The 27,103-nt window shown below is 42.4% G+C and overlaps 1 protein-coding gene across 3 annotated transcripts; it reads right to left on the bottom strand.

Annotated features, from left to right (window-relative positions):
* Positions 1-425: 425 nt before the first annotated feature.
* Positions 426-25,333, bottom strand: LOC118093934 (uncharacterized). Of its 3 annotated transcripts, none has more exons than XM_060274426.1 (16): positions 25,169-25,333; positions 17,438-17,469; positions 14,706-14,768; positions 13,249-13,299; positions 12,373-12,402; positions 11,345-11,395; positions 10,129-10,172; positions 9,965-10,014; positions 8,510-8,730; positions 8,160-8,410; positions 7,427-7,558; positions 7,094-7,232; positions 4,546-4,599; positions 4,149-4,229; positions 1,658-1,930; positions 426-1,086 (listed from the first exon to the last, which is right to left on the bottom strand). In XM_060274426.1, the coding sequence occupies exons 1-16, from the start codon at positions 25,207-25,209 to the stop codon at positions 1,058-1,060; spliced, it is 1,542 nt and encodes a 513-aa protein (XP_060130409.1). In that variant the 5' UTR covers positions 25,210-25,333; the 3' UTR covers positions 426-1,057. The 3 variants fall into 3 exon arrangements, with proteins under 3 accessions (XP_060130409.1, XP_060130406.1, XP_060130407.1); XM_060274423.1 differs by lacking the exon at positions 25,169-25,333 and adding an exon at positions 24,910-25,146; XM_060274424.1 differs by lacking the exon at positions 7,427-7,558 and having other exon boundaries at positions 25,169-25,332.
* Between the last annotated feature and the right edge of the window lie 1,770 nt (positions 25,334-27,103).

The following is a 27,103-nucleotide window of genomic DNA, read 5'->3' as shown; positions in this document are numbered from 1 at the left end:
TTACACATAATATGTCTATATGGAAGCTTTCAGTCTCTTCCCATTCCCTTCGACAAGGGACTGGGAAAGTCTATAGCAGGAATGCTGCAGACGGAAAGCATGAAGAACCACAGTGTGTGCAATTGCACCCATGGGGAGTGAAAAGACAAACCTGTTTGTATCTTCACAAAGAGGATGTAGAAAAATACCTTCTCAGGTATGTGTCTGATGTATAACGCTGCAGAGAATGATTTAGGGCAGCACAATCAGTTCTGCCGCAGGGTAATTCCAAGCCTAGGGGAGCCGCAGGGCATCGCAACTATGACACAGTGAATTGAGCAGACTGGTAGGTAACAGGCAGAGGGCAGTGAATCTTGACCGCTGAAATGTGAAAGACCACAGTCCCGTCCCTGAACTACGTGTACTACCTGTACTATGGATTCAAACTACAAGAAAGAAGATTCCACCTAAACATTAGGAAGAACTTCCTGACAGTAAGAGCTGTTCGGCAGTGGAATTTGCTACCAAGGAGTGTGGTGGAGTCTCCTTCTTTGGAGGTCTTTAAGCAGAGGCTTGACAGCCATATGTCAAGAATGCTTTGATGGTGTTTCCTGCTCGGCAGGGGGTTGGACTGGATGGCCCTTGTGGTCTCTTCCAACTCTACGATTCTATGATTCTATACGTTCTCCTATGAATGTGGAAGACAAGAGAGCGAAGATCCCAGTTAATTCAGGCAGTGCAACGCAAGGAGACCCGAGAAGGTTTTGGAAGGCATTAATTCTCCTTGCACAGGTAAAACATGCATGAAGGCCGAATCTCCGACAGCAGGGCAGGCTGGGAAGTCATAAAAAAGCAACAAGTAGCTAAGCATTTGCCTGAGTTCACAGTTCCACATGCTTTTCTTCTTTCTTTCTTCTGCTCCAAAGTTTCCACAACTGGCCTATCTTTGTCACTTCATGGAAACCCTCCAGAGTTTTAAACAGTTTGCAATGCGTGGCGAAGTTCCTTTTCATCTTTTTTTTTGGAAAATGTACATGGAAGAACATTCCTGATGTTTCTTCTTTTTCAAGCTGTTTCCTCATGACTTTGCACCTGCTCTTAAAAAACCTGTAAAACAAAAATAAATGAGAATTAAGGAATTGCTTAGAACTTAAGTGTGGCATAACAGTTATTGCCTCTTACAACAGTAACAAAGTTCAGGTCCGCATGTGGCATAGGCATCTGTATGCATGTGTGCCCATCCTTCATCATATCATAAATAAATACATTCACAAACACTTTAAAATCAATTGCAAAACTGCTCTGGAAGTTGAAGGGAGGTATGGTGGTCATGTAAGAGACACTCCCCAAGTGACTGCCATAAACATCTGTTCTCTTTACATGCTGGAAATTTGCAGGCCCTGGATCTACCGCTCCCACAGCTTGCCCCAGGCCATTAAAATATAAGAAAAAGCGTTTTATATGTGTTATTACATTGTGACACCAGGTGGCGCTATGTAGTCCCATCCTTTGCCAGTGTGATTTCCCACTTTGAGGTTTACAACGCGTTTTTCTGAAACGCTTTTCTGATGTGCCTAGATCCAGCCTTAGAAACCACTTCTGCTGTCCTAAAAATATTCTGCTTCACCCTAAATATCTGAAACATCATACGCAAAGTATCAAGAGTGTTGATATTCACCTGTCAGAATTTCTAGCACATCATAGGGTGCCTTGCCATTAAGACAATCATATAAACTGCGGGCAGTTCCATTGTTCTGTTTCGAATCCCTCCATTTCCGCAACATCATGCATTTATACATATTAACGTCTTCTTCCTTTGCCTCAATCTGCTCGATGTCTTCGATGGACAAGTTAAGGTGTTCAATGCCAATTACTTTCCAGTTTTTACCCATCTTCTTTGCAAGAATCATCAGCTGCTGATCAGTTAGTACTGCTGAAGCTTTCATTCCATCTAAAAACAGAAGAATACAAATATGTTATGTCATAATTGCTTTTACTTGGCCTGAGGGAGGAAGGAATGAAAAAAATGGATATTTTAAAATTAACCATCTATTCCTATTCTTGAAGAAGAAAGGGGAGCATTCAAAAATAACTTCCCATCTAAGGCAGGGACAGCTAATCATTGACTTTTCTTTGGAACACACACACACACACACAAACAATTATCAGATCAGAAAACACAGAGAGAATTAACATGCCAGGCCTGCAACATATACATAAATCATTTTATTTGTATGCCACCTTTCCACTGTTCAAATCATGTTCAAGGTGGCTTACAATCATCACTTAGATTTGTATAACTTTTTGGTAATTTTCAGTGTCACAATGTGTTTAGAATAATGAGTTTGCCTTATTTCCCCCTTTCCAATTTCTCTGGTTATTTAGACCCATGTTACACAATAATGTGAGAAAAGCCTGCAGGATAAGGCAAGAACACATCTAGGTCAGCCTTCTTACAAGCAGGACCTAACTGCAACAGCACTCTCCTGCATTTCCAGCTACTGGTATTCAGAAACATACTGCCTCCCACCATAGAGTTACAACAGGTAAAGGTAAAAGATAAAGGACCCCGAGACAGTTAAGTCCAGTCAAAGGCAACTATGAGGTGCGGCGTTCATCTTGCTTTCGAGCCAAGGGAGCCGGCGCTTGTCAATAGACAGCTTTCCAGGTCATGTGGCCAGCACGACTAAACCGCTTCTGGCGCAACGGAACACCGTGACAGAAACCAGAGCACACGGAAATGCTGTTTACCTTCCCGCCACAGCGGTACCTATCTACTTGCACTGGTGTGCTTTCAAACTGCTAGGCTGGCAGGAGCAGGGACAGAGCAATGGGAGCTCACCCCATCCCAGGGATTTGAATTGCCGACCTTCTGATCGGTAAGCCCAGGAGGCTCAGTGGTTTAGATACAGCTCCAGCTGCGGTACAACATAGTCATCATGGCTGGTAGTCATTTATAGCCTTATCCTCCATAAATTTGTTTAATCCTCTTTTAAAGTGACATTGGTGGCCATCACCGCTGCTTGTGGGAGCACATTCCTTAGTTTAACCATGTAAAGAAGTACTTGTGTGAAGAAATCTTTTGTATGGCCTGACTCTTCCAACATTCAGCATCCTTGGATGTCCCCAAGTTCTATTACTACAAGACAGGGAGAAAAATATTTCTGTACCCACTTTCTCTACACTGTGTGTAATTTCGTACACTTTATCTCACCTGCCTTTTCTCTAAACTGTCCCAAATGTTGTAACCTCCATTCCCTTGATAATTTTTTTTTGGCCTTTTCTAAACCTTCTCCAGGTCTACAATTTCCTTTTTGACGTGAAATAAAAAAAATTCCTTCAGTAGCACCTTAAAGACCAACTAAGTTTTTATTTTGGTATGAGCTTTCGTGTGCATGCACACTTCTTCAGATACGTGATGCACACTTCTTTTTGACGTGATGTAACAGTATTCCAAATGTGGTTGCATTGTGTTCAAAATAAGCCGTCTCTCTCATTACCCACTTTTCTAGCATTCCATTTTCCTATAGGCTCTTTTCCAAGGTTTTCTGATACCACAAATCCACAAAAATAGGTACATCCTATCGGAGAGCCCTATTATTATGGCAACAGTTTCTTACTACCTTTGGCATCATGAGCAGTTTTCTACTGGAGTTAAAGGGTTGATTTTGTTCCTGTCCCAACTGGTTCTTTATCTAGTTCAAACCTTGGTATACTGATCAACGTAATTTTTTAAAAATATGGTTTGTTAAAATGTTTTGAAATGATCGAAGAACTCCCTCTAGTGGATTCCTAAAGACATGGTCTCCTGCCAACCTAGCAGTTCGAAAGCACATCAAAGTGCAAGTAGATAAATAGGTAGCGCTCCGGCGGGAAGGTAAACAGCATTTCCGTGCGCTGCTCTGGTTTCGCCAGAAGCAGCTTTGTCATGCTGGCCACATGACCTGGAAGCTGTATGCTGGCTCCCTCGGCCAATAAAGCGAGATGAGCACCACAACCCCAGAGTCGTCCGCGACTGGACCTAGTGTGCAAATACACATGCGTGGGTTTTCCAGCTGAAATTGTAATTGCATCCAGGTTAAGTAAAATGTAACATTAATACCTTGCAGTATGAAAGGCTTAGAACGTGGCTAGATGCTAATCTTCTTTAAATTCACAAAATCCTTTACCTGAAGCGTTGATGGCTTTTAGCCGTTTGTTACAAAGCTCATCTTCTGAAAGACTGGTGCTGGATTTTCGTCGTCTCGTGCCTAAGGAATACATGTCAAAGGACATAGTTTCAAAATATGTAAATTGTTGTGCTTTCTAAATAAGGATATGTGGGCTTGAATCTAAGCCACAGAGGGAGGAAAGGGAAATCAGCAACTTGTGCACTAACAATAAGAGTACTGCCTAGTCATGTAGTGGAATCCTGAAGAACTAAGCAAATATATTTAACATTGCAAATATGCTTTGACAGTCCCACTGGAAACTTCTGCACAAGTCATAAGTCAATTGGGAGCTGTACATTGTACAGGAAAAGTTCCCAGCTGATTGTTTCATGCATACTGGTTTATAATAACTTACCGTTAGTGGATCTTTTCTGCTTATTGTTATTCTGGTTATGTAGGATCCAGTCACCTGTTAAATAGAAATGTTTTCAAAAGAAAATTAAGGCCTGCTGTATCGTGTAATTGGCAGTGCAAACGAATATGCCACAATTCTCACAAAGAATAAGTATTCATCTGTTCCCCCGCTTCTCAGTAAAGCACAAATAAAATAAATCAAAGGACTTTTTTTTACAATTATCTTTGCTGTGTGGCTTTTAGCCACAAAAGAAGCTGCATCTCACTGATTGTATTATAAGTAAATGACAAGTTATTCATTTATTTTTAAATCCCATTATTTTAAAAAAAATGAATGCCAGACCTTAAAAGTAGCACACTCTGCAAACCCAAACAGAAGGTCGTGTAGGGCTTTTGGAGGACATTCAAAACCATTTGGTCACATGGCATCAGAAAAAAAACAGGTGGTCAGTGTTCCTACCCCTAGAGCAGGCATGTCAAACCTGCGGCCCTCCGGATGTTTTGGACTACAATTCCCATCTTCCCCAACCACTGGTCCTGCTAGCTAGGGATCATGGGAGTTGTAGGCCAAAACATCTGGAGGTTTGACATGCCTGCCCTAGAGACTGCCTTGTGCAGCTTGGTATGTTTAGCATAGCATGCAAGTAATTATGGGAGGGGAACCATAGGAGCTGTCCATCCTGAACAGCATGCTAATTAACATATGAAGCTGGTGGGACCTATCACCTGGAGATTTGGATTTGAAGAGAAGCATCATCATATGTGTAAATTCAGTAATTTGAAAATGCATCGTCCATAGGTCATGTGCTAGTCCATAGTATTCATGGTGAACTGTTTTGATAGCTTTGGATCAGGAACCCCCAACCTGCGGCCCTCCAGTTGTTTTGGCCTACAACTCCCATGATCCCTAGCTAACAGGACCAGTGGTCAGGAATGATGGGAACTGTAGTCCAAAACATCTGGAGGGCCGAAGGTTGGGGATGCCTGCTTTGGATAGTAGCGATTTCAGAAAAATAGGAAACTGGAAGCTTGCTTTTGACTGAAAATGGATTCTGTTTGGGGAATTAAATGGTGTGGTAATAACTGCCATTGCATGAGAACCAAATGACAGTGAAAGTGCTTTTGGCTCCACTCATGCTACATCTTTCAACTACTGAAGGAGTAAACAGAATGCTGGAGCATGAGTGTCAATATGGCCAATGATTGTATAGATTCATTTAAATTTACAGTGGTACCTCTGGTTGCGAACGGGGTCCATTCCGGAGGCCCGTTCGCAACGTGAAAAGCCCGCAACCTGAAGCGCCGTATCTGCGCAGGTGCGTGGCACGATTTGGTGCTTGTGTGCATGCACGAAGTGTGATTTAGCACTACTGCGCATGCGCGAGCGGTGAAACACGGAAGAAACTCTTTCCGGTACTTCCGGGTCGCCGCGGAACACAACCTGAAAAAACTAACATGAAGCAAACCTGCCTTGCCTCGCCCCCTCCGGCCCTGGGACTCCTCATAAGGAAGCTGTGCCTGGAGGAAGAACTGTGAGGGGAGAGACTCCATCAGGCAAGGCCTCCTTCCACCTACCTTGCCTCACCCTCCAGTCTCTATTTTTCAATTTGTATTGTATTGTTTTATGCACTGTGGCTTGCTGTTGTTTTATTGATTATTGTTTTGAAATTATTTATTGTAAATGTCAAGAGTGGGTTTCTGTTTAATTTTCATATGCTGATATTATTCTATACTATTTTAATGATTGTTGAACGTTACATTATTTGATTGCTTATTTTAAAGCTATGTTTTATTATCATATTTGTGTATTGCATTAGATTGTTATAAGGTTGTTTTGTATTTTGTATTTTATGAGATTCTGTTTCTTCAGCTTGTAAACCGCTTTGAGTATTGTATGATAGAAAGGCGGTATACAAATTAAAAGTGATGATGATGATGATGAACATGAGGTATGACTGTATATACACTGGTACCTTGGTTCTCAAACTTAATCCGTTCCGGGAGTCCGTTCGACTCCTGAAACCATTTGACAGCTAAGGTGCAGCTTCTGATTGGCTGCAGGAGTTTCCTGCACTCACGTGGAAGCCACGTTGGATGCTTTTAAAAATTATACCCCGCTTTCTACCACATCTGAAAAATGCAAATAAGAATAACAACAACGTGCAATATACAAAAATTGAAACAGATTTAAACATCAGTTAAGTCCCAAATAAATCAAACACTGTTAAGTGCACATACTATGTACAGTGGTACCTCGACTTACGAACAACTCAACAACCGAATTTTTCGACTTACGAATGGGGCTAATGGCCACACGCTTACGAATGTCTCAACATCCGAAAGGAAACCGCGACAGTTTTAGATAGGGATTTTTTGACTTACAAATTTTTAGATAGGGTTGCTTCGACTTACGAATGTTTCCGTTTCCAATGCATTCCTATGGGAAATCGTGTTTCCAATGGCGTTTTTCAACTTACGAATTTTTCAGAACGGATTAAATTCGTAAGTCGAGGCACCACTGTACTGACTTGTGTATAAGGAAAACTCACATTCTCGCAGCTTTGCTTTCCACACAGTTTCTTCTGACTCTACATCCATCAAAGATAACACAAGTTCTGTTGGATGTTCTAAATATACCTCAAAGAAATGTTTCTGCGCTAGGGTAGAGTCATCAACAAACTCCATTTCCTAGAAAGTGAATATCAGAATATTGAAAACCCATTTGTCAAAGCAATAAGTTTGTTCTCCTAGCTAAGCTTTTATATAATGCATGTATGTGATGTCACAAAGTGTCAGGAACACTGCACAAATGACAATATCACCATCTTTTAGACAAGGACATGTATCTTGGCAATTCGATTATAGAAGAATAAGGAACATACCTCAGGGTTTATGTCAGCTTCTGGGTCACTAATTAATTTGTATTTCTTCCCAACTTGGAGTAATTTATGACAAGGGGGTTTCTCAATTTTAATGAATCTATTGGAAGAGCGCTGTATGGTTTTTGAGACATCCTAAAATTAAAACAGATCTCTTTTAAAAAATCACGATTGCCCAACTCAAGAAATCAAAGACTTACCTAGACTTCTTGGAGATTTTGTCTATACGTATATTAAACTTCTTTCATCTACTGAGAAATTGCGGTTCCCTCCCTCACTTTGTAACAAATTAAATGCAACAATCGTGATTCTTACGACAATTACCAGGATGATTCACCAAGCAATTTCTGCAGTACTCAATTGAATGTCCTGCTGTAGCAACTAGAACCCTGATGGGTCTCCTGGCTGCACACACTAGAGTTTCCAGCTCACTGGGAAAAAACAGGTTTTTGAGATCTGGGGCTCTAGCTGCCAGACAGGAGGGGCTGAAAGACAGCCTTCTTTCCTCATCCAGTGTCCAATTGAACCCAGTGTTCCTATAGGCTCTGCCCTCAGGGATCTGCAGGTTCCACCTTGTCCTACAAGCCTTCACCTCCTGAACGGCCACCAGGTTCTTCTCACTTGCTAGAATTTTTTATTTCATGAGCTGACAGCTCCAGTGGACACTGGAATACAGGAAAATACCATGCTAGTAGCAAAGAAACTGATTTAGACATCGCCCAAAAGTTTATCTTACCTTTATAAATGAGCTGTTGTTGCCGGCTACATACACATGGAATTTCAAGGAAGGGTGGTCGTTGACAACTTTGTATAAAATAACAACCCCGTGGTAACACACTGGATCGTATTTCTCAATAACTGGGCCAACAGGGGACAGGGAGCTCACGCGCCATTTGACATGTGTGGTTGAGTGATCAGCAGAACGCTCAAATTCTGGACCATTGCTTTTGAAATGGAACACGTTGAAGGTCATATCAGAGGAATGGTCTGCAGAGAAACATCAAACGCTTTTTAACGCTTCCTAAAAGCAGAGTAAGTGCCCTAGCAGATAGACGAATATGTTTAAATTCACTGAGCAAGTCTTACCATTCAGGCAGAGGGCGTGTGGAAACTGAATGGAAGTGAGAACAGAGGGTGATTTGCACTTGACATCAAATATGGGGCCCACAACAATCCAGGGATCTTTAAGGTAAGCAGCATACTTGGTCCAAGACAAAAGGGAATACTCAATGACTGAGGCTTTGGTTACTTCGAAGATCAACCCCGTGATTGTACACTGATAAATTCCTTCGCCGTCCAAGTTCAACCTGCGTAGGTGACACATAAAGTGTAGTTTTCAGTACATGATGCAGCATAATTTGCGACAAATAGGGATAACATATGCATGTGCTTCCTCTGCATTTTCTTGACTTTCCAAATACATGTGAAAAATACATTTATATAACTCCGATTTTATCACAGCTGTTCCCCCTACAAACAGGATGCTGACTCCTTTGCAGACTTTCCTGATCCAAACAAAACGCTGGCTTGAGAGGTGAACTTTTTCTTTTTAAAAAAAGGATGAATATGACCTTAGTGTCAACCAATATTTATTTATTTGTAAGGTGAAGAAATGGAGGCAGTGAGAGATTTTACTTTCTTGGGCTCCATTATCACTGCAGATGGTGACAGCAGTCCCGAAATTAAAAGACGCCTGCTTCTTGGGAGAAAAGGAATGACAAACCTAGACAGCATCTTAAAAAACAGAGACATCACCTTGCCGGCAAAGGTCCGTATAGTTAAAGCTATGGTTTTCCCAGTAGTGATGTATAGAAGTGAGAGCTGGACCATAAAGAAGGCTGATCGCCGAAGAATTGATGCTTTTGAATTATGGTGCTGGAGGAGACTCTTGAGAGTCCCATGGACTGCAAGAAGATCAAACCTATCCATTCTTAAGGAAATCAGCCCTGAGTGCTCACTGGAAGGACAGATCCTGAAGCTGAGGCTCTAATACTTTGGCTACCAGCCACAGCAGATCCACCTCCGCTGCCGATTCAGGCCTGACCTGGTAGCAGAGAGCAGGGGGACAGTGGGCGGCAGCTTTCCTGCCCCTCTCCTACCCTGAACTGTGGCAGGGTGCCGCTCCAGGCAGCGCGGGCATACGCTCCACTGCTGCACCCAAGAAGCCCTCTCAACAGAAGCTCCATGCAAGGACTTGGCCTTGCACAACAGGGCTTCCTCTCATGTGCCCTCCAAAATTTGCTCTGGGGCGGGGTCAGGGGTACCCCCAGAACAGCACACAGGCCTGGGGAGAAAGGAGGATTGCTTCGTTTGGAAAGCTGTTGTGCTTGCAGAGACAGAACGACCGGAAAAGAATGCAACATTTATTTCCACCTTGTAAGTCCCATTCTGCTCTTTCACTTCCTTTACTGCACAATAGTAGACAAGTGTGCATTCGGATTTGCCAAATATATGTCTGTGTACTGTGTAATCATGCAAAAAAATAAAAATACAAAGACATTTTTTAGAATGTAATTTTCAATTATATTGACCAAAACTTACCAGAAGCGTCCTCTAGAAAGCTTTCTGGGAGCTACTTGTTCATGCTGGTTCTTTATATTAAAAAAAGAATAAAAATGGGAAGAGCAAATTAGTAGGACATTAGTATTAGATTTGAAACAACTTTTAACACTAGTCCATATCTGGATTTTAAAAAAACCACCTACTTGTGGGATCTTGCAGCGTTCACAGTGTCGATGGATATTAACCTCTAAATTGAAAGAGAGAGAAGTTTCTTAAACTGAAAATAGTTTAAATTGTCAGATACATGTGTGTGTGTGTTTTCTGTTATGATTTTTATTGAGTATAAATTGTACATATACATATATTCTTGATTTCTCTACAGCATAAATTCTTAACTTAATACATTATACATATTCCCATACAAATCTTTTTCCACCTGTGACTTCACTGCAGTTATCCTTTTACAGATCTTTTTCTTACTTTGTTCATTACTCTATTTCATTTAATTCTCCCAATTCTTTCTCTTTCCATTATACTCTTTATAAGATTTAGTCAAAACATAACTAGGATATAGCTTGAGAAGAATGTTTTCATGTAATCTCTTACACATAGCCAATCTTTTTTGGCTTTTTGTGTGGGTTGGCCTCTAATTACCTCCGTCATTCTTGCTAACTCTAAATATTCACAAAATTTGTAAATTGCCACTCTCCCTGTGTTGGAACTCTATCCCCTTTCCAGTTCTTTGCTATTAGCATTCTCGCCGCTGTTGTGGTGTATAAAATGCTTTCTTTCTTTTCCTCGGGGATGTTGATATTCATAATTCCCAAGAGGAAGAAGGGGGTCAACTTAAATTTTAAAAAGTTTGAGGAAATTAGACAGTTATGCACAGATTGGTTTCAGTACCATTAACTGAATGAGGTGCTTAAATCAGACATTAAAATCAGGTTCCAAAACAAAAATCTCAGAAATAGAAAAAGAATTACTACAAAATAATAGGAAATTGTTATCAAAGACTTACAAAGTATTATTGGATAGGAAGTTAAAAGATGAGGAGATAAAAGAGGCAATGGTAAAATGGGGAATGGATTTTGGTTACCCAATACAGATGGAACACTGGGAAAGGTTCTGGCAAAAGAATATCAAGTTCACGGCACGTTACACAATTAAGGAGAATTATTTAAAAATGTATATGACCCCTAGTAAACTGGCAAAAATGTATAAATCGAAATCAAACAAATGCTGGAGGCATAACAATGAGGAGGGAACGATGTTACATATGTGGTGGGGGTGTAACAAAATTTTAAAAATTTGGAACCCTGTCTACAGTGAATTGAAAAAATGCTTAAAATCATATTCGAGGAAAAACCAGAAGCCTTCCTCCTGTCAGAAACATGTTATTTTTAAAGAAAAGTATTATACCTGATTCAACACAATGCAATGGTGGTTCTTCTTTCATTTTCAGTTCCTGATCTATAAACAAAACAAAAAAAATCTGCATCTTTGATTTGTTTCTGTACATCTTTATTTGGAATGAATCATAAACTGAAGCAAGACTTCTCTGCAGATATCTAAAGATGACATTTTCAAAGGCGTGGCTATTTGAAGGCTCCTTTGGTTTTAAAATTCATATTTTATCATATTACACTTTTTATTCATCATACATCTTTCAACATTCTGGGCAAAAATATTTTCAAATCTGCTTGTGCCACAGGGATGAAGCTACACTTCTCCCAGCTTCACTATTCATATTTGATAATACTGTATAGCACTTCTTCTTGCAGCATTACTATTAGTATATATTGTCTTTTCCCCTAACAGTGGAGCCTGGCATCATTAATTACACCTCACCAGGCTAAAGTGCTTCTGCTCATCTAAGCTGGCTGTGAGTCCTGAAAGACCTGCTCCTGCCTTGCAGGCCTTTTTCGACCTGGCCTGGGAGGGGAGGGCCCAGATTGACTCCAGCTACAAAAGCTGAGGCTGCTGAAGAGGCCAGAGACTCTATTGGTCAGGCTTCCTCAACCTCGGCCCTCCAGGTGTTCTTGGCCTACAACTCCCTTGATCCCTAGCTAGCAAGACCAGTGGTCAGGGATGAAGGGAATTGTAGTCTCAAAATCTCTGGAGGTCCGAGGTTCAGGAAGCTTGCCCTTGGGTGTCTTTTTGTGGAGACCCAGCTCATTGAACATCCACAGCCCCCGCCATGAACCACTATCGGCAGGATATGCAGCTACAGCAGCAGATATGTTCTATGCTTATGAGAATATTTTATTCTTTTGCTAGTTATGCTGTTTCAGATGTGCCTCTTATATTTGCAATGCTTTCTTTTGCAATGTTTATTATATTTGACTTTCTTCAGTAATGCTTTATTCTTGGGGGGGGGGTATTTGATACTTGTTATCAAAGACTTACAAAGTATTATAGCTAAGGATAAAATTTAAAAAAGCACTCACTTGGTTCATTTAGATCTGCCTCATCTGTATCTGTAAATGAAAAGGCCTCATTAAACATAAACTGCAGTGTCCATTTGTTTAAAATATAAATAAGTGCAGGGATATTAACAACAAAATACATTCGCCAGTTACAGTGGGGAGCCATTTCCTCCCATTGTTTTCCTGATCATCCTGTTTTGCCACATTTGTTGCCAATTTCCAAGCATATTTATGGCCTGCTGTTGCTGTGACTACCAGCTAAACACCAATATTTAACAGATACAATGTTGCGTTTGCCTTCTTTAGCCCTTTTAATGTTTTATTGTAATTTTATTGGTGTGAGCCGCCCTGAGCCCGGTTTTGACTGGGGAGGGTGGAGTATAAATAAAATTTTATTATTATTATTATTATTATTATTATTATTATTATTATTATTATTTTCCCTTTACTGATAAATAGCCACGCACACACAAAATGCAGCACAGGAATGCCCAGTGAAAGGCAAGCAGGTGGCTTAAATTCATATCTGGTGGCTGTCATTTCAATAATTTAAGGAGCATTTTAAAGAGACATTAAGGAAATATAAACAAGTGTGATCTACAACAAAGTGTTGCAGCATGGGGTGCTCCCTCCAAGGTTACAGCCAGCCAGGTAGCTGCTGTTGTCTGGCATCTTCCATTCCATTTCTCTCCCCCTCCCCCTCCCCCCGTAGGGGATTGTGTGGCAGGGATGTCATTGGGCAATTGTGGGGGGGGGAGTGTTCTTCCCTTGGGGTTCCCTCCGACCTTTAATACGTCCCTCTCAGATGTGAATGGTGCTGTTTCGGCTATATAAAGATTCACACTAGAAAATAAATTTGCTGTTAATATATAGAATAGGTATGATTCAATTACTGACCAGACTTGCTTTCAGAGCTGCTTTCTGAGTCACTTTGGGAACTGTCGTTACCTTGATGAAATGAAAATGTATTTAGCCATGGCATGGCAATTTTGAAACTATACTAATACTAATAATTTTTTATTTATACCCCGCCCGTCTGGCTGGGTTTCCGCAGCCACTCTGGGCAGCTCCCAACAGAACATTAAAAACAGAATAAAACATCAAACAAAACATCAACAAAACTTCCCTAAACAGGGCTGCTTTCAGATGTCTTCTAAATGTCGGGTAGTTGTTTATTTCCTTGACAACTGATGGGAGGGCATTCCACGGGGTGGGTGCCACTACCGAGAAGGCCCTCTGCCTGGTTTTAAAGTGCCCTTCTATTAGAGGAAAGCCCCTTCTACTCAAAGAATAATTCATTTTTCTTAACTAGCAGAAGAATGGCACATGTGAAAAGTAACCACAAATTCAAATGAGCTCTTCTGTTCACACAGGTTTTTCTGTAAAACTTTGCAGTTGGTACTTCCAGGAGGCTGGGGAAAGAGACTGACTATCATTGGCCTCTCTAACATCTGCCTTTTGCTGCTGCAAGCAAGGGTACCAGCTGTTATGTCATCTAGCTTGGTAAGAGGACCACCTCCCCTCTGAGCTGTCTTTAAACCAGGCTCCTTGCAGTGCAGGAAGCCCAGTATCAGTGTCAGTTAACTCTTGCTTTGCTTTGTATTTATGTTGTTGTTGTTGTTTAGTCGTTTAGTCGTGTCCGACTCTTCGTGACCCCACGGACCATAGCACGCCAGGCACTCCTGTCTTGCACTGCCTCCCGCAGTTTGGTCAAACTCATGTTCGTAGCTTCGAGAACACTGTCCAACCATCTTGTCCTCTGTCGTCCCCTTCTCCTAGTGCCCTCAATCTTTCCCAACATCAGGGTCTTTTCCAAGGATTCTTCTCTTCAAAGTATTGGAGCCTCAGCTTCACGATCTGTCCTTCCAGGGAGCACTCAGGGCTGATTTCCTTCAGAATGGATAGGTTTGATCTTCTTGCAGTCCATGGGACTCTCAAGAGTCTCCTCCAGCACCATAATTCAAAAGCATCAATTCTTCGGCGATCAGCCTTCTTCATGGTCCAGCTCTCACTTCCATACATCACTACTGGGAAAACCATAGCTTTAACTATACGGACCTTTGTCGGCAAGGTGATGTCTCTGCTTTTTAAGATGCTGTCTAGGTTTGTCATTGCTTTTTTCCCAAGAAGCAGGCGTCTTTAAATTTCGTGACTGCTGTCACCATCTGCAGTGATCAAGGAGCCCAAGAAAGTAAAATCTTATGTACTTACTGTAAATCTACTGTTGGTTGTTGTTGTTGCTTTGTAATATTGAATTTATTCTGTGTTTGTTCAACTTTTTAGGTTATTGGTAGCATTTTTTAACTTCCATTAAAACACTCATGTATTTGAGATATCATTATGAGCATATTTACCCAAGTTGTTTTCCTGAGCAGAATCTTCCTGAGCAGAATCTTCATCTTTAGAACTGCCACTATCTGTTTTGAGGAGATAAAATATCAGTTGGGAATTCAGCATTCAGTATCTTCCCCCACCTTTTCCCAAACAGGAGGGAATTAATGAAGTTTAGAACACAGACTCGTGGGCCAGTTGTGTAAGACTGGAAATGATTCCAGCTCAATGTTTGTAACCCTGTATCTTGAAGCTTGGGTGGCAGCAGTCAGTGGTCTTCTGCTCTCTCTGTGGACCTCATCGCTTCTCTGGAACTTAGACAGTTGGGCCCATTTGTCCATCTAGCTTTCCCATCATCTGCCACTTGGTCTTTTTAACTGGAGTGCTAAGGCAAGAGTGGGGAACTTTTTGCTCTCCAGACATTGCTGAACTACAGCTCCTAGCAGCCCCAGCAAATATCGGCAATACCCAGTGATTATATGAGTTGTAGTTCGGCAACATCTGGAGGGCAAAATGTTCCCCACACCTATGCTAGAGGCTGAAACTGGCATGCAAAGCATGTATTCTTATCACTGACATATGGTCCCAGCACATATCGCTGGGTCCCATAAGCCCAATTTTGCAACCTTCATTCCTGGATATTCTCATTCTCTCTTGCTGCTACCTACTCCTGAGGAAAAGGAGGAGGAGGAGTTTGGATTTGATATCCTACTTTATCACTACCCGAAGGAGTCTCGAAGCGACTAACATTCTCCTTTCCCTTCCTCCCCCACAACAAACACTCTGATGTGAGTGGGGCTGAGAGACTAGCCCAAGGTCACCCAGCAGCTGCATGTGGAGGAGTGGAGACGCGAACCTGGTTCCCCAGATTACGAGTCTACCGCTCTTAACCACTACACCCCACTGAGACTCTTAGCCTCTTAGCATCTTCCTTTGGTATGTTTAACTGCCTATTACAAAAATATTTTTTTCATGTGTGCATTGTAAGCCTGCAAGTGTCTTCATTTTATTCTGTGTATAGCGCTTAATTGCTGTAGGCACTCTAGAAATGGATAATAACCATAATAATAGCCAGAGCTACTTATGCCATTGGAGAGCATTGAAAAGCCATTGAACAGTCTTTGTAACACTGGAGAGTCTATACCTGCAATGGATTGTTGACTCTTAATGGCTGGGAAGAAGAGATTAAAGTTTTTAAAGTTTCTTTTCAGTACAACAGCTGAATCACAAATGGGTGGGCTTTGCCCCCATCCCCAAAATAATTACAGTCGCAGATCTTTAAGCAAGTACCTTCCATTTATAAGAATTAGCTGGTCAAGGCATCGTTCCTTTTTGCTTTTTTAGCAAAAAGTTGCTATTGGCTACTCCCAACCCTGCCCTTGGAATAATTCTGCTGCTCAAGGCAACATTCAAATGAAAGCTAAAGGGGAAGAACCTGGGCCTGAGTAATTGTTACACAACACAGTAATTAGCCTCAAGGCATATCCTTAGTGTTTTCAGGAGGAAGTCAACTTGGCTATTATTCTGCAATGCACAGTAGTAACCTGATATTTGATTAGCTCATCTTTTAGTTTAGTACATATTAAGCTTGGGTCTTAATCCTTGCTAAATCCTTGTAATCTTTGTCTACGTAAAGTAAAAGGGCAATCAATATTTTTAATTTGTTTGTTTGTTTGCTTGCTTGTCTGTTTCAAAAGTGTACATGCCACCCTGTCATTTAATATTTTTTTTCCAGAGCAGCGCACATAATCAGAAAACAATAGAAGAGCAGCGAGGCGGCATTACAATTGGACAACATATGTTGTTAGCTCCAGTTACAACCCAGGTGTATTTTAGCTGCCATACTTTTCAAACTTCTGCTGCAGCAACTGTAATTTATAGCAGCTTCATGCATGTATGCATGTATTAACTGTTCTAACAAAGAAGAAAAACATTTTTAAGGCGGCCCAAAGACTACATCTTAAAAGTAAGTCATTGCTTTTTTAAAAGCAGAGTTTCAGTATTTTGTGCATAATTCTCTTTAAACATTCACATATTACTTTGGAAATAGTACAGGATGGAAAATATTAAAAATGGAAGCTGCAAAAATCGCCATGAACTGGAATTAAATTTATCTAAATTGACACTTACTTCTGAGGAAACATGCATAAGATTGGGCTGCAATCCTATATCTATTTACCTAGGAGTCAATTCCAGGGAAATGGGATTCAGTCATGCACTGTGTAGAATTGCACTGTAAGCCATGGTTTCAGACAAGGAATATTCACAGGCGTGCTGCGCATTGAAACCTGTGACTCCTGCATGCAAAGCAGATGCTCTAGCTCAGCTACAGTCCTTCCTCCATTAAAATCAATCCACAACTAATATAAATGTTTCTTGTTTAAAAGGCAGTGGTGACTTTTTAAAGTTCCAATGAAGCATCAATGTAAAATGTTGACCACAAATCCACTGTTTGCAATCATGGGACCATTAACTTCAGAAGTATTACTTCAGGATTACGGTACTAACAGGATTACTATAGAACAGGATGTCTCAAAAATTACTGCTTAATTTCAAATCCATTTATAAGAATACGTAACAGAGCTCTGCAGGAAGAACAACAGTGATAAAACATTAGAAAAACAAAATAAAACGTTTCAGAGACATTTAATACAACCATGCTATTACATGATCCACATCTATTTCAATAGAATTAATGATTCTTTAAAACAAATCTACTGGGGGGGGGAATGGTAGGCTTTCAAAAATTAGTTACCTTTATCTTCCAAAGCTGAAACTTCAGATTCACTGGAAAATAAAGAACACGTAACCATTTTTATTTTTATTTTTGTTACTGCAGAACTAAAATATGAGCTCTCCTATAGCATTTTTGAAGCATTAAATAATTGTTCAACTGAATCACAAACATAATAGTGAATACATTCATTCATTCATTAACCATTTATGTGTTGCCCATCAAATAAAGCTATACTGTAACAACCAGATTAACGAGAGAAGTCTATGAATAAGTTGTCTGTTTAGGAGAGTGAACGTGCAATATTCTTATATTTAAAAGGTAAAGGTAAAGGGACCCCTGACCATTAGGTCCAGTCGTGACCGACTCTGGGGTTGCGCGCTCATCTCGCATTATTGGCCGAGGGAGCCGGCGTTTGTCCGAAGACAGCTTCCAGGTCATGTGGCCAGCATGACAAAGCTGCTTCTGGCGAACCAGAGCAGCACATGGAAACGCCGTTTACCTTCCCGCTGTAGCGGTTCCTATTTATCTACTTGCATTTTGACGTGCTTTCGAACTGCTAGGTTGGCAGGAGATTCTTATATTTACCACCCCTTATCCCCTCCACAGCTCTGTTTCTGTGCTAGCATGACTAGAACAGGGAGGCAAAGCTCAGCAGCATCAATACAAGGCTTTGTACATCTCCTGCTGTTTGAGGAATCAGTGTGTGACACGGGCCTGCCCTTGAGGCCTGGTGAAGTGACGCCTCAGGCAACAGGGTCCACCAGGGCAGCAGATCCCAGTGTTGATCTTTCTTTCTCCCTCTCCCTGCTGAGTTCCACTATAGATTTTCCCCGACCATCCTTCTTTCCTGATGGAGAAGGAGGTGCCATTTTGGGGCGCCAGGACTCTGCCTCTAACAGAGCAAGTCTCTCTCTCTCTCTCTCTCTCTCTCTCTCTCTCTCTCTCTCTCTTTCAGCCTACCGACTCTCTCTAAATAACGTCAAATTTATAAGATTTCTGTAATCATTTAAACCAGGATTGTGACTGTACTGGGATGCTACTTGAATATTCTGGTTCAGCTTTCATGGTGCAGATGCCACTGGCAAAAATGCTGGTGTAGATATACTCTGAGCCAGAGTGTAAACATTACCCCCTCACCTCGCCGAATGGCCGCATCCATCCTATTCCTTCAGCAAACCTGTATTTTACTTTTTTAAGGGAAAGGATCAACTTACACCAGCATAAGCCCTCAAATATGGGTGTTCTGGGGAAGTGGCGGGGACGAGATCAGGCAAGGGCTAACTCTGTTTAGCTCTGTCACATGACCTGGCAGCCCAGCATAACACAAGTAGTGTGCTGTAGATCAAACTCTACTTTAAAGGCTTGCTTTCCCTCTGCCAGGCATAGACCAGCTTAGCCAGCTGTAGCCCCGCTCCTGAACGAGTCTCGATATGCCATATGTACTTTAAGCCAGGTTCCCATTCTTAGAATTACTTCCTTAATATGCTGCCTAATCCTGTTAATTGTGGCTTTTTTAAATTGCTGTTTTTATTTCAGTGTGCCTTTTCTTCTACATCTCTACACATTTAAACATGCGCTGCATCTTGGGTTTCTGTTGCTCGTGCCTGAAGTTTTATCACCAAGTCATTTTGGGTTTTGCAACAAAACAGCCACTGCAACTGGGGGGGGGGGGAGAGCTATCTAACCACAAAACAGACACAGAGAAATGGTATTTTCTTCCCTAGGAAACCAGAGAAGAAAACAATAGTGAAGAGGAGGGCAGAAGAAGACCTGTCATTTTGAGTGTCCTTGTTTGTTTGTTTTCTCCAAAACATCAATAAGCATTATAACACTGATTAAAAATGAAACAATGAAACCTTTGTCTTAACTTGTAATTCTCTTAAAATGCGTTGTCACTAATATTAAATGTTGCCATTTTATGCATATGTTCATCCAGGTGGCGATTTTAAACTAAAGGTATATCTAGTTTTGTAGTTCTGTGCATGGTTTCCAGCTGATACTCATTCAGGTGTGGGGGGCAGATTACACGATATCAATCCATTACATACTGTTATTGTGAACCATCCATTAAATAAAAATGTTGGATATAAAAATACACAGTCACAGCCTCAGAAGAACAAAGTTAAGAGCTGACAATCAGAGAATATTTAAGACATACAGCTCTACGATATTCAGCCAAATTGCTGTTCAGATACATCTGGATATAGTATAAATAATATTCAGATATACTGGCTTCTCAAGAGGATTAGACAAATTCATGGATGGTACAACTCTCAGTGGCTACTAGTCATGATGGCTATACTCTGCCTCCACGGTCAGAGACAAGTATGTTTCTGAATGCCCGTTGCTGGAAACTGGGGGAAGGTATAGTGCTCTTGTGAATGGGACCTGCTTTCTGGTTTCCCATAGGCGTCTTGTTGGCTTTTCATTATCAGCTTTGCATTCTTGTTATTTAAAAAGCGCACCTAGACGTTCTGTTGCTGTGCGCACAAACTAGCATTAAGGTGCCATTTAGCTCCTACACATCTCAGTTTCCTAACACTGCTAGGGAAACAATAAGCATCAGAAAAACTGATAGCTGGTCACATTGACCTGAAAGTCTGACAGTCAATTCCATGAACCTTTTGATACTTGTGACTAAGCTTTGCCATCTGCAAATAATGAAACAAACTTAGGAGTGCCTTGCACACTTTGTTTTCCTTCTATGCCAGTTAACTGTTTATGTGACTGCTTGCATGAGATAACAAATGAAAGGTATGCGTGCACCAGAATTATGGTTGCATTGTGTTTGAATTTCATTTCTCTCTCCGCCCCCCACCCCCCAATATTTTAATTCATTATAAATTAACACCATTTTACTGCAAAATATTTATTCAAATTATTTATCCTCCTGGACAACAGTGTTTCGCAGATCACAGATCTGTCTACAAATTAATCCAGAAATAATAAAAACAAACAAAAAAAGGATGCTGTTGATTGTTGTTCATTTTTCTATTGTCCCACAGCTTTCAGAACCAACTGTTTAGGGTGGTGTTCAACTATGTTTTTGTCAGAGAAGACCCACTGAAATGAATGAACCCGATTACATTAGGTGCATTAGTTCTAATGAGTATACTCTGAGTAAGGCTCAGTTGAATACAATCTTAAGGGATCTATCCTACGTATGGGAAGCCAGCACAATCTACAACTATGTAAGTAATTTAATAAACAAAAATGATAATGAATAAACTTTTCTGTCAATATGGAAGTGTTCATCAAGACTGCTCTTGCACAAAACCTCTGTATCAAATAAACAGAAGCGGCTACAAGGGTAGGGTCAAAAACTGGCAGATAAGATGGGAAGTTCTATGGCAATATCTGCCAGGGTGAGCAGATCTCCAGCTCAACTGGCTGTTTCCCAGCTCAGCTGCGGTTCTGTGGCTCAGCTAGTGATATGAAGCTGGCTGAGCTGAGTTTGGTATAAGTCCCAAAAGAGAGGCATTCCAGCAGCATGGTGGAGGTAGGACCATAAATGTTCCTAGGCCCATTCAGCCCAGTCACATGATCTGGCAACCTGGTGGAGAACACTATTTTCTTGCCTCTGCCAGGTTTAGGCAAAGCAGCAGCACTACCGCTGAACCAGGTTTAGGTCTGTGATCACTTTATGTCTGCTTGCTTTTCACCAGCTTCTTGTGCATAGGATTGCTTCCAAAGTGAGATAACACTGAGGTATGTGGTTTGAAACCTGAGTTGTCAGCCCTCTGTGTATTATAAAGAGATACACAGAATGACATGCTTGATAATGACCTAACTCTGACTCACGGCAGTATCTATTGATTTTATGAGGATCATAAATGTAAAAGAAGCAGTAAGCTTTTAATCTTTCCAGCTGGAGAGGGAAAACTAGAGGCCTAAAACACCCACAAAAAAGAACAGGCCCCAAAGTACTGGGGGCGGGGGGGGGGGAGTTTCAGAGCACAAACCTATTCGTGCTTTTTTTAATTGCTAAGGAACAACTTCTTTCTGCACAATTAAAACACTTTCTTAGCATTCAAAAATTGGAAAAAGTTTTAAATATATATACTATATATACAGAAATCAACACCCTGTAAAACCAATTAATGAGGCCATGAAAAGCTCAATGTGTTTTTGATAAGAATCTTTGTCAGGGGCAATGAGGTACAGGTGAAACTCGGAAAATTAGAATATCTTCGAAAAGTGATTTATTTCAGTAATGCAACTTAAAAGGTGAAACCAATATATGAGATACAGTAGATGCATGACATGCAAAGCAAGATATGTCAAGCCTTTATTTGTTGTAATTGTAATTAATTATCATTAGGCGGGTCAATTATAAATGGAATGTAATTAATGAAATGTAATAGCAATGTTTATTTTTATATTATTGCAACTATTTGTTTTATTACTGTGGAATTTCCAAAAGAAAGCATTTGTAAAAATTAAAAGAAAAAACAATAAGTTGCATTACTGAAATAAATGCACTTTTCGACAATATTCTAATTCTCCGAGTTTCACCTGTATATGTTTTTGTATAATCTCCTCAGACTTTTCTCTAGAAGTACTTCTCTCTGAATGGGTGCTTGGCTGAGCATCCTTGTGTCAGATGGATGCGGCCTTCTTTTTCTCACTGTTTTTACTTGTCTCTAGAATTTTCTGTCTCTGACAAGGTAGCAAATGTGATCACTCTATGAGACAAAACAGGGTGTGAACCTTGCCTACAACTAGGTACATTCAGATGTAACCTCGAGCCATTTATTTAGCGATCCTTGCATAACCAATCCTCAGGCTCTTCCCTTTCCCCCCATGCACCATAATTCAAGATTCCCAGCAAATCCAGTCCCAAACCAAATGCTTGACCAAATTACATTTGCTTTTAAGCTTGGCTCAAACCATCGTTCGTGATCTTTGTTTAATTGCAAACCATTGTTTCTTTGTGTTCAAGTGCACCAGCAAAGAATGCAAGATTTGAAATAGTGGCACATCAGGTGATCAGGGATGAGAAGAGGGCTTGTTTTATTATATATTTATTTCAACAATTGATGTACCATTTAACACCTTAACACACCATGCCATGCACAATTTTACACACTTCTGTCTTAGGACTCAGCTACATTCGTAATGGACGCGGGTGGCACTGTGGGTTAAACCACAGAGCCTAGGGCTTGCCGATCAGAAGGTCGGCGGTTCGAATCCCCGCGACAGGGTGAGCTCCCGTTGCTCGGTCCCAGCTCCTGCCAACCTAGCAATTTGAAAGCACGTCAAAGTGCAAGTAGATAAATAGGTACCGCTACAGTGGGAAGGTAAACGGCATTTCCGTGCACTGCTCTGGTTCGCCAGAAGCGGCTTTGTCATGCTGGCCACATGACCTTGAAGCTGTACGCCGGCTCCCTCGGCCAATAACGCGAGATGAGCGCCACAACCCCAGAGTCACGACTGGACCCTTTATAACGCTTTATGTGTGTTATAACACTGTGAGACCAGATGGCACCGTGAAGTCCCATTTTTTTCCAGCAGTATTTTCCTGTATGAAGTTTACAATTCATTTAACTGAATTGCTTCTTTGACGTGTCTAAATCCAGCCTTACTCACCCTTTCTCTGAATATAGCAGCAGAACAAAGGATATAATAGTGCTATACAGTATTTAAGCAGTATTTCCTGTCTCATACCCACCATTTGCTAGTACTTATATTTCTTCTGTTCCGCTTATTAGTAATATTGAAAGTATCACTCTTCTCATGCAATACATCTCAGCTGCTTGAATTAAAAGTTGCATAATGTGTGGATCAAAAAATTTACAGACCTAGAACATAGGTCTATCCTAAGAAACAGTGTGTGGTTATTTTTTGGGGTGGGGGAGCAGGGAAAGAGATGTTGCCTTCAGCTGAAAAGCATCCTGACTGCTGGTAAGGACCTATTTATTTACTTGCACCTTACGTGCTAAGTCTGAAGCTGTAAAAAGGATTTCTCTAAAGGAAGGCACTATAGTATTCCAATATTCTCCTACAGTATTAGGTATTTCCTTTACCTTTACTGCTGATGCACCTATAATTGGAGATTATAGTTAAGAATACTTAGTATTTAAGTAGCACATTTCAAGTTCTTAAAGTAGTTCCTGTGCAGGTGGACAAGCTACCCCAGAAGGAGCACGACATGTCCCCCGTCAGAGGTACTACCCCCCCAACACCCAGCTTTGTAAATACTGTGCACATGACTACTTCCATTTGTTCATCCTGAATCTCCCGCTAATTGGCTTCTTCATGAAAGAGAGAAACTTCTCCCCATCCAATTTCCCTACACAATGCATAATTTTATGCACCTCTATCCTGCTCCTACCTTTCTTGCCTTTTTTACCCCCTAGGGCGCCCCCAAACTTTGCAACCTTTCTGCAGAGAGATCATCTTGGGTAACTTTTTCTACCTATTATCCAGCTCTACAATATCCATTTTGAGGTGCAGTGGAGAATGGCGCCTACCATTCCGGCAGGTGGGGTCACATCCTGGATTTGTTATGAAGCTCCTTCCAGCAGCACCTTAGAGACCAACTAAGTTTGTCATTGGTATGAGCTTTCGTGTGCATGCACATCTAAAGAAGTGTGCATGCACACGAAAGCTTAGTTGGTCTCTAAGATGCTGGAAGGATTTTTTTTTTTGACTACGTCAGACCAACACGCCTATCTACCTGTAACTTGTTATAAAGCACCTATGCAGCTTTGCTTCTGATCCCTTTTCCTAAAGGATCGCAAACGTCATTTCACTTTTCCTACAGGAGCAGCACATGGATATGTGATGTCGAGATTTCTTTGTCCCTGTGCGGGTCCCTTGACACTTAACTTACACCTCAACATGCTTAGAATCATAGATTAGCAGTACCACAGAATCATAGAGTTGGAAGGACCCCCGAGGATCCTCTAATCAGTGCCAGGGGATCGAACACGCAACCTTGCTGTTCTCAGCACCAGGCTCTAACCAACTGAGCTATCCAGGCTCTGGTTATCATGTCACTCGCCATTCCCCCTGGCGAGCTCTTCTGTATTCCGTTTCGGTTTTACTACCGTACCCTCGGTTTGACTACCAGTCAGCAAACGCGGCCCTCTCCCCATGCCCAGCCCTGCCTCTGGCTCCAATGCGAAATCACCGGCCCCCGGGGTCGATCATTGCGCGCAGCCTTCGTCTCCATCTTCCACCCTGTCTCTCCCAAAGCCGCTTCAAAGGCGCGCGCGCGCCCCTCCAGCGCCTTCCCTTAGGAGAAAGAGACGCGCCCAGCGGCTGTGGGGAGAGGGGAGCCGAGCATGGGGGGGGGGCTTCCCCTGCCTCCGTCAAGAAGAGGGAAAGGCACAAAGAACCACAGAACACCGCTCCTCGAGCGAAGGGATGGATTCGATTCATGTCCCCCACCCCTCATTTCCACCATCCTTGGCGACCGTGTGGAAACGTTCCCGCCATCCTCCTTCCCCAACCGTGCCAGGACTTAATTATCCTCCTCGGCTTACGCAATGGCGTCCTTCATTGTTGTTGTTGTTATCGCGCTGAGCGCCGCGTGCTCCCTCCGCCGCCACGTCCAGGCGCCGGAGACGCGAGGAAGCGCGCGCGCGCGCTCCAAGCCGCTCTTCTCGCTCGCGGGGTGAGCGACCTTTGGCGCCGAAACGAGCGAGCGAGGTGCCGCTCGGTGCTGGTGCCATTCGAGCCTCGCAGAGGTACCCTCGCCTCTTCGCCGCCGCCCGCTTCCCGCGCGCTGGGCCCCGGCCTCACCTGGCCTGCACCTGCTGCCCGCACTCCTGGCCGCTGGTCATTGTGCACGGAGGCGAGCCGCTGGGGGGAAACGCGGATGAGGATGAGCTGCGAGGCAACGCGGCCGGAGGGTGGGGGGCGGGCGAGGACGCATCCGGAGAGGAAGTGGCGGTTGCAGCAGCAGCAGCAGCCCAAGCAGGTCGAAGCCCAGCCCCGCGCGTTGGCTTGGCAACCGAGAGGCAATTATCGAAATGGCGCGAAATCCCGAGAGGGCAGGGAAGCCGTGCGCGGTTTACCCCGCGCTTAGCCTTAGCTCCGAAAGGTGTTGGGTGAGGTCCTCCTCAGTTCAGATATGAAACGAGGGCAGCCTTTTTCCTTCTTCAAGCCGACCACCTGGGCTTCTCGACCCGATTTAGCTACCGTAGGCTATTCCGAGGCTCTTAGTTGTTGTTACAAAATAAAAAAGCCACAGTGAAGAGGAGAACGTCCCTGAGCTCGGGGAGAGTGTGTTTCTCCACACCACAAAAGCAACCCGCACAGCTGTAGAGTTAACACAGAATTATAGAGTTGGAAGGGACACCCAAGGGTCATCTAGCCCAACCCCCTGTAATGCAGGAATCTCGTGACTGTTATTGCACCTTGCTTGCTTGTTTGTTTTTGTCTGCAGGGCTCTCCTGTCCTTAACAACATCATGCAATGCAAGAAGCTCAATTATATCATATATGACCGATGGCCATCCAACCTTTTATTGCAAGGTGCATGGTCTGCTTTGAGTCTCATTAATTTCAAGAGATGATTTAAGCATGTCCTTCCCCTCTGTCATTGAAATCAATGGGACTGAGAAGTACATAAGCAACATACTTTTCAGCTTTAGTCAACTGAACATGAGGTCATTTGGAACGCGGTCAGTAGAACCCTGGTTCTCGAAAAGAGCTTAGTTGCATACACAATGAATTAATGCCATCTCAAATAGGTTTTTAAGAAAGTGCCCCAATAATTCAGATTCCAAGAATGAAGAAACTCATTCATCAACCTTTGAAATGACATTCCAAGGAAGTTGCGATTCTATGGCCTGACTCAGGCCAGGGCTACGATTTGGGTGGCAGAGGAGCAGCACACACTGCTCACCACAGGGCGCAAAGAGGCCCATGTGGACAATGAACTGTTTCGGATGATTCTTTCCCCTCAAATAAATGAGGTGGGAAGATGTCATGAATTAAACCACTGCATCTATGGGGAGGCAGTGTATATTTCACATGTTGCCTCTGCCTGCTTAGTGAGAGGCAGGGCTTTGTTCTCTTGCTCTACCACCACATTGAACAACAGTGTGTGCATGGCCTTTGCCTTTGCCCTATGCTAGGGGTTGGGAATCCACATGAGCCAAATGTGCCCCTTCAGCCCTGCTCCATGCCGCCTTCTTTGCCTGGATGGAATGTGCCCTTGAGCTGTGACAGCGGATCTTGCTTGTCTGCCTTGATAGAGAGTCAGTCTCTTGCGTGGATAGAATTCATCTTCACACAGTCATGCATCCATTGCCCCACATGTTTTTGCCTATGCCCCTCACTGGGGATGCAACCCCTGGAAGGTTGTTCTTCGGGGCAAGTGGCCCTTGGTCTGGAGAAAAAAGCCTATCCCTGATCCACATTCTGCCTCTCATTTTTTTAACAACAGCTGCTGCCCTGGAGGCAAGGGATGGAACTCATATAGGGGAGGGAAAGCACTCCTTCCTGATGAACGTTGTGGAATAAGACTACTGCTGTTGTGGAGAAGGTCTGCTGGCTGTAATGGGAAACAAGGTGGCTATGGGGCTGGGGGCAAGAAGAGACTAAGGTTTTCATAGGGGAAAGATCATTACTACCTGACCACTACATTCACCAAAGCTGACATTCGGTGCATTTGTCTGCATGTACAAGTAAAGGTAAAGGTAAAGGGACCCCTGACCATTAGGTCCAGTCG

This window comes from Zootoca vivipara, chromosome 5, assembly GCF_963506605.1.
Source record: "Zootoca vivipara chromosome 5, rZooViv1.1, whole genome shotgun sequence".
NCBI classification, from domain to species: domain Eukaryota; kingdom Metazoa; phylum Chordata; class Lepidosauria; order Squamata; family Lacertidae; genus Zootoca; species Zootoca vivipara.
Note: the sequence above shows the minus strand (reverse complement) of the source record. Positions and strands in the feature narration are given on the sequence as shown.

Excerpts from the sequence above, each read along its gene's own strand:
- LOC118093934 (XM_060274426.1), bottom strand. The coding sequence starts at position 25,209 with ATGACCAGCGGCCAGGAGTGCGGGCAGCAGGTGCAGGCCAG. Across the intron at positions 17,470-25,168 it reads GGGCAGCAGGTGCAGGCCAG|TGAATCTGAAGTTTCAGCTT; the intron begins GTGAGGCCGGGG and ends TTTATTTTCCAG. Across the intron at positions 7,559-8,159 it reads ACAACAGCTCATTTATAAAG|GATGTCTCAAAAACCATACA; the intron begins GTAAGATAAACT and ends TTTTAATTTTAG.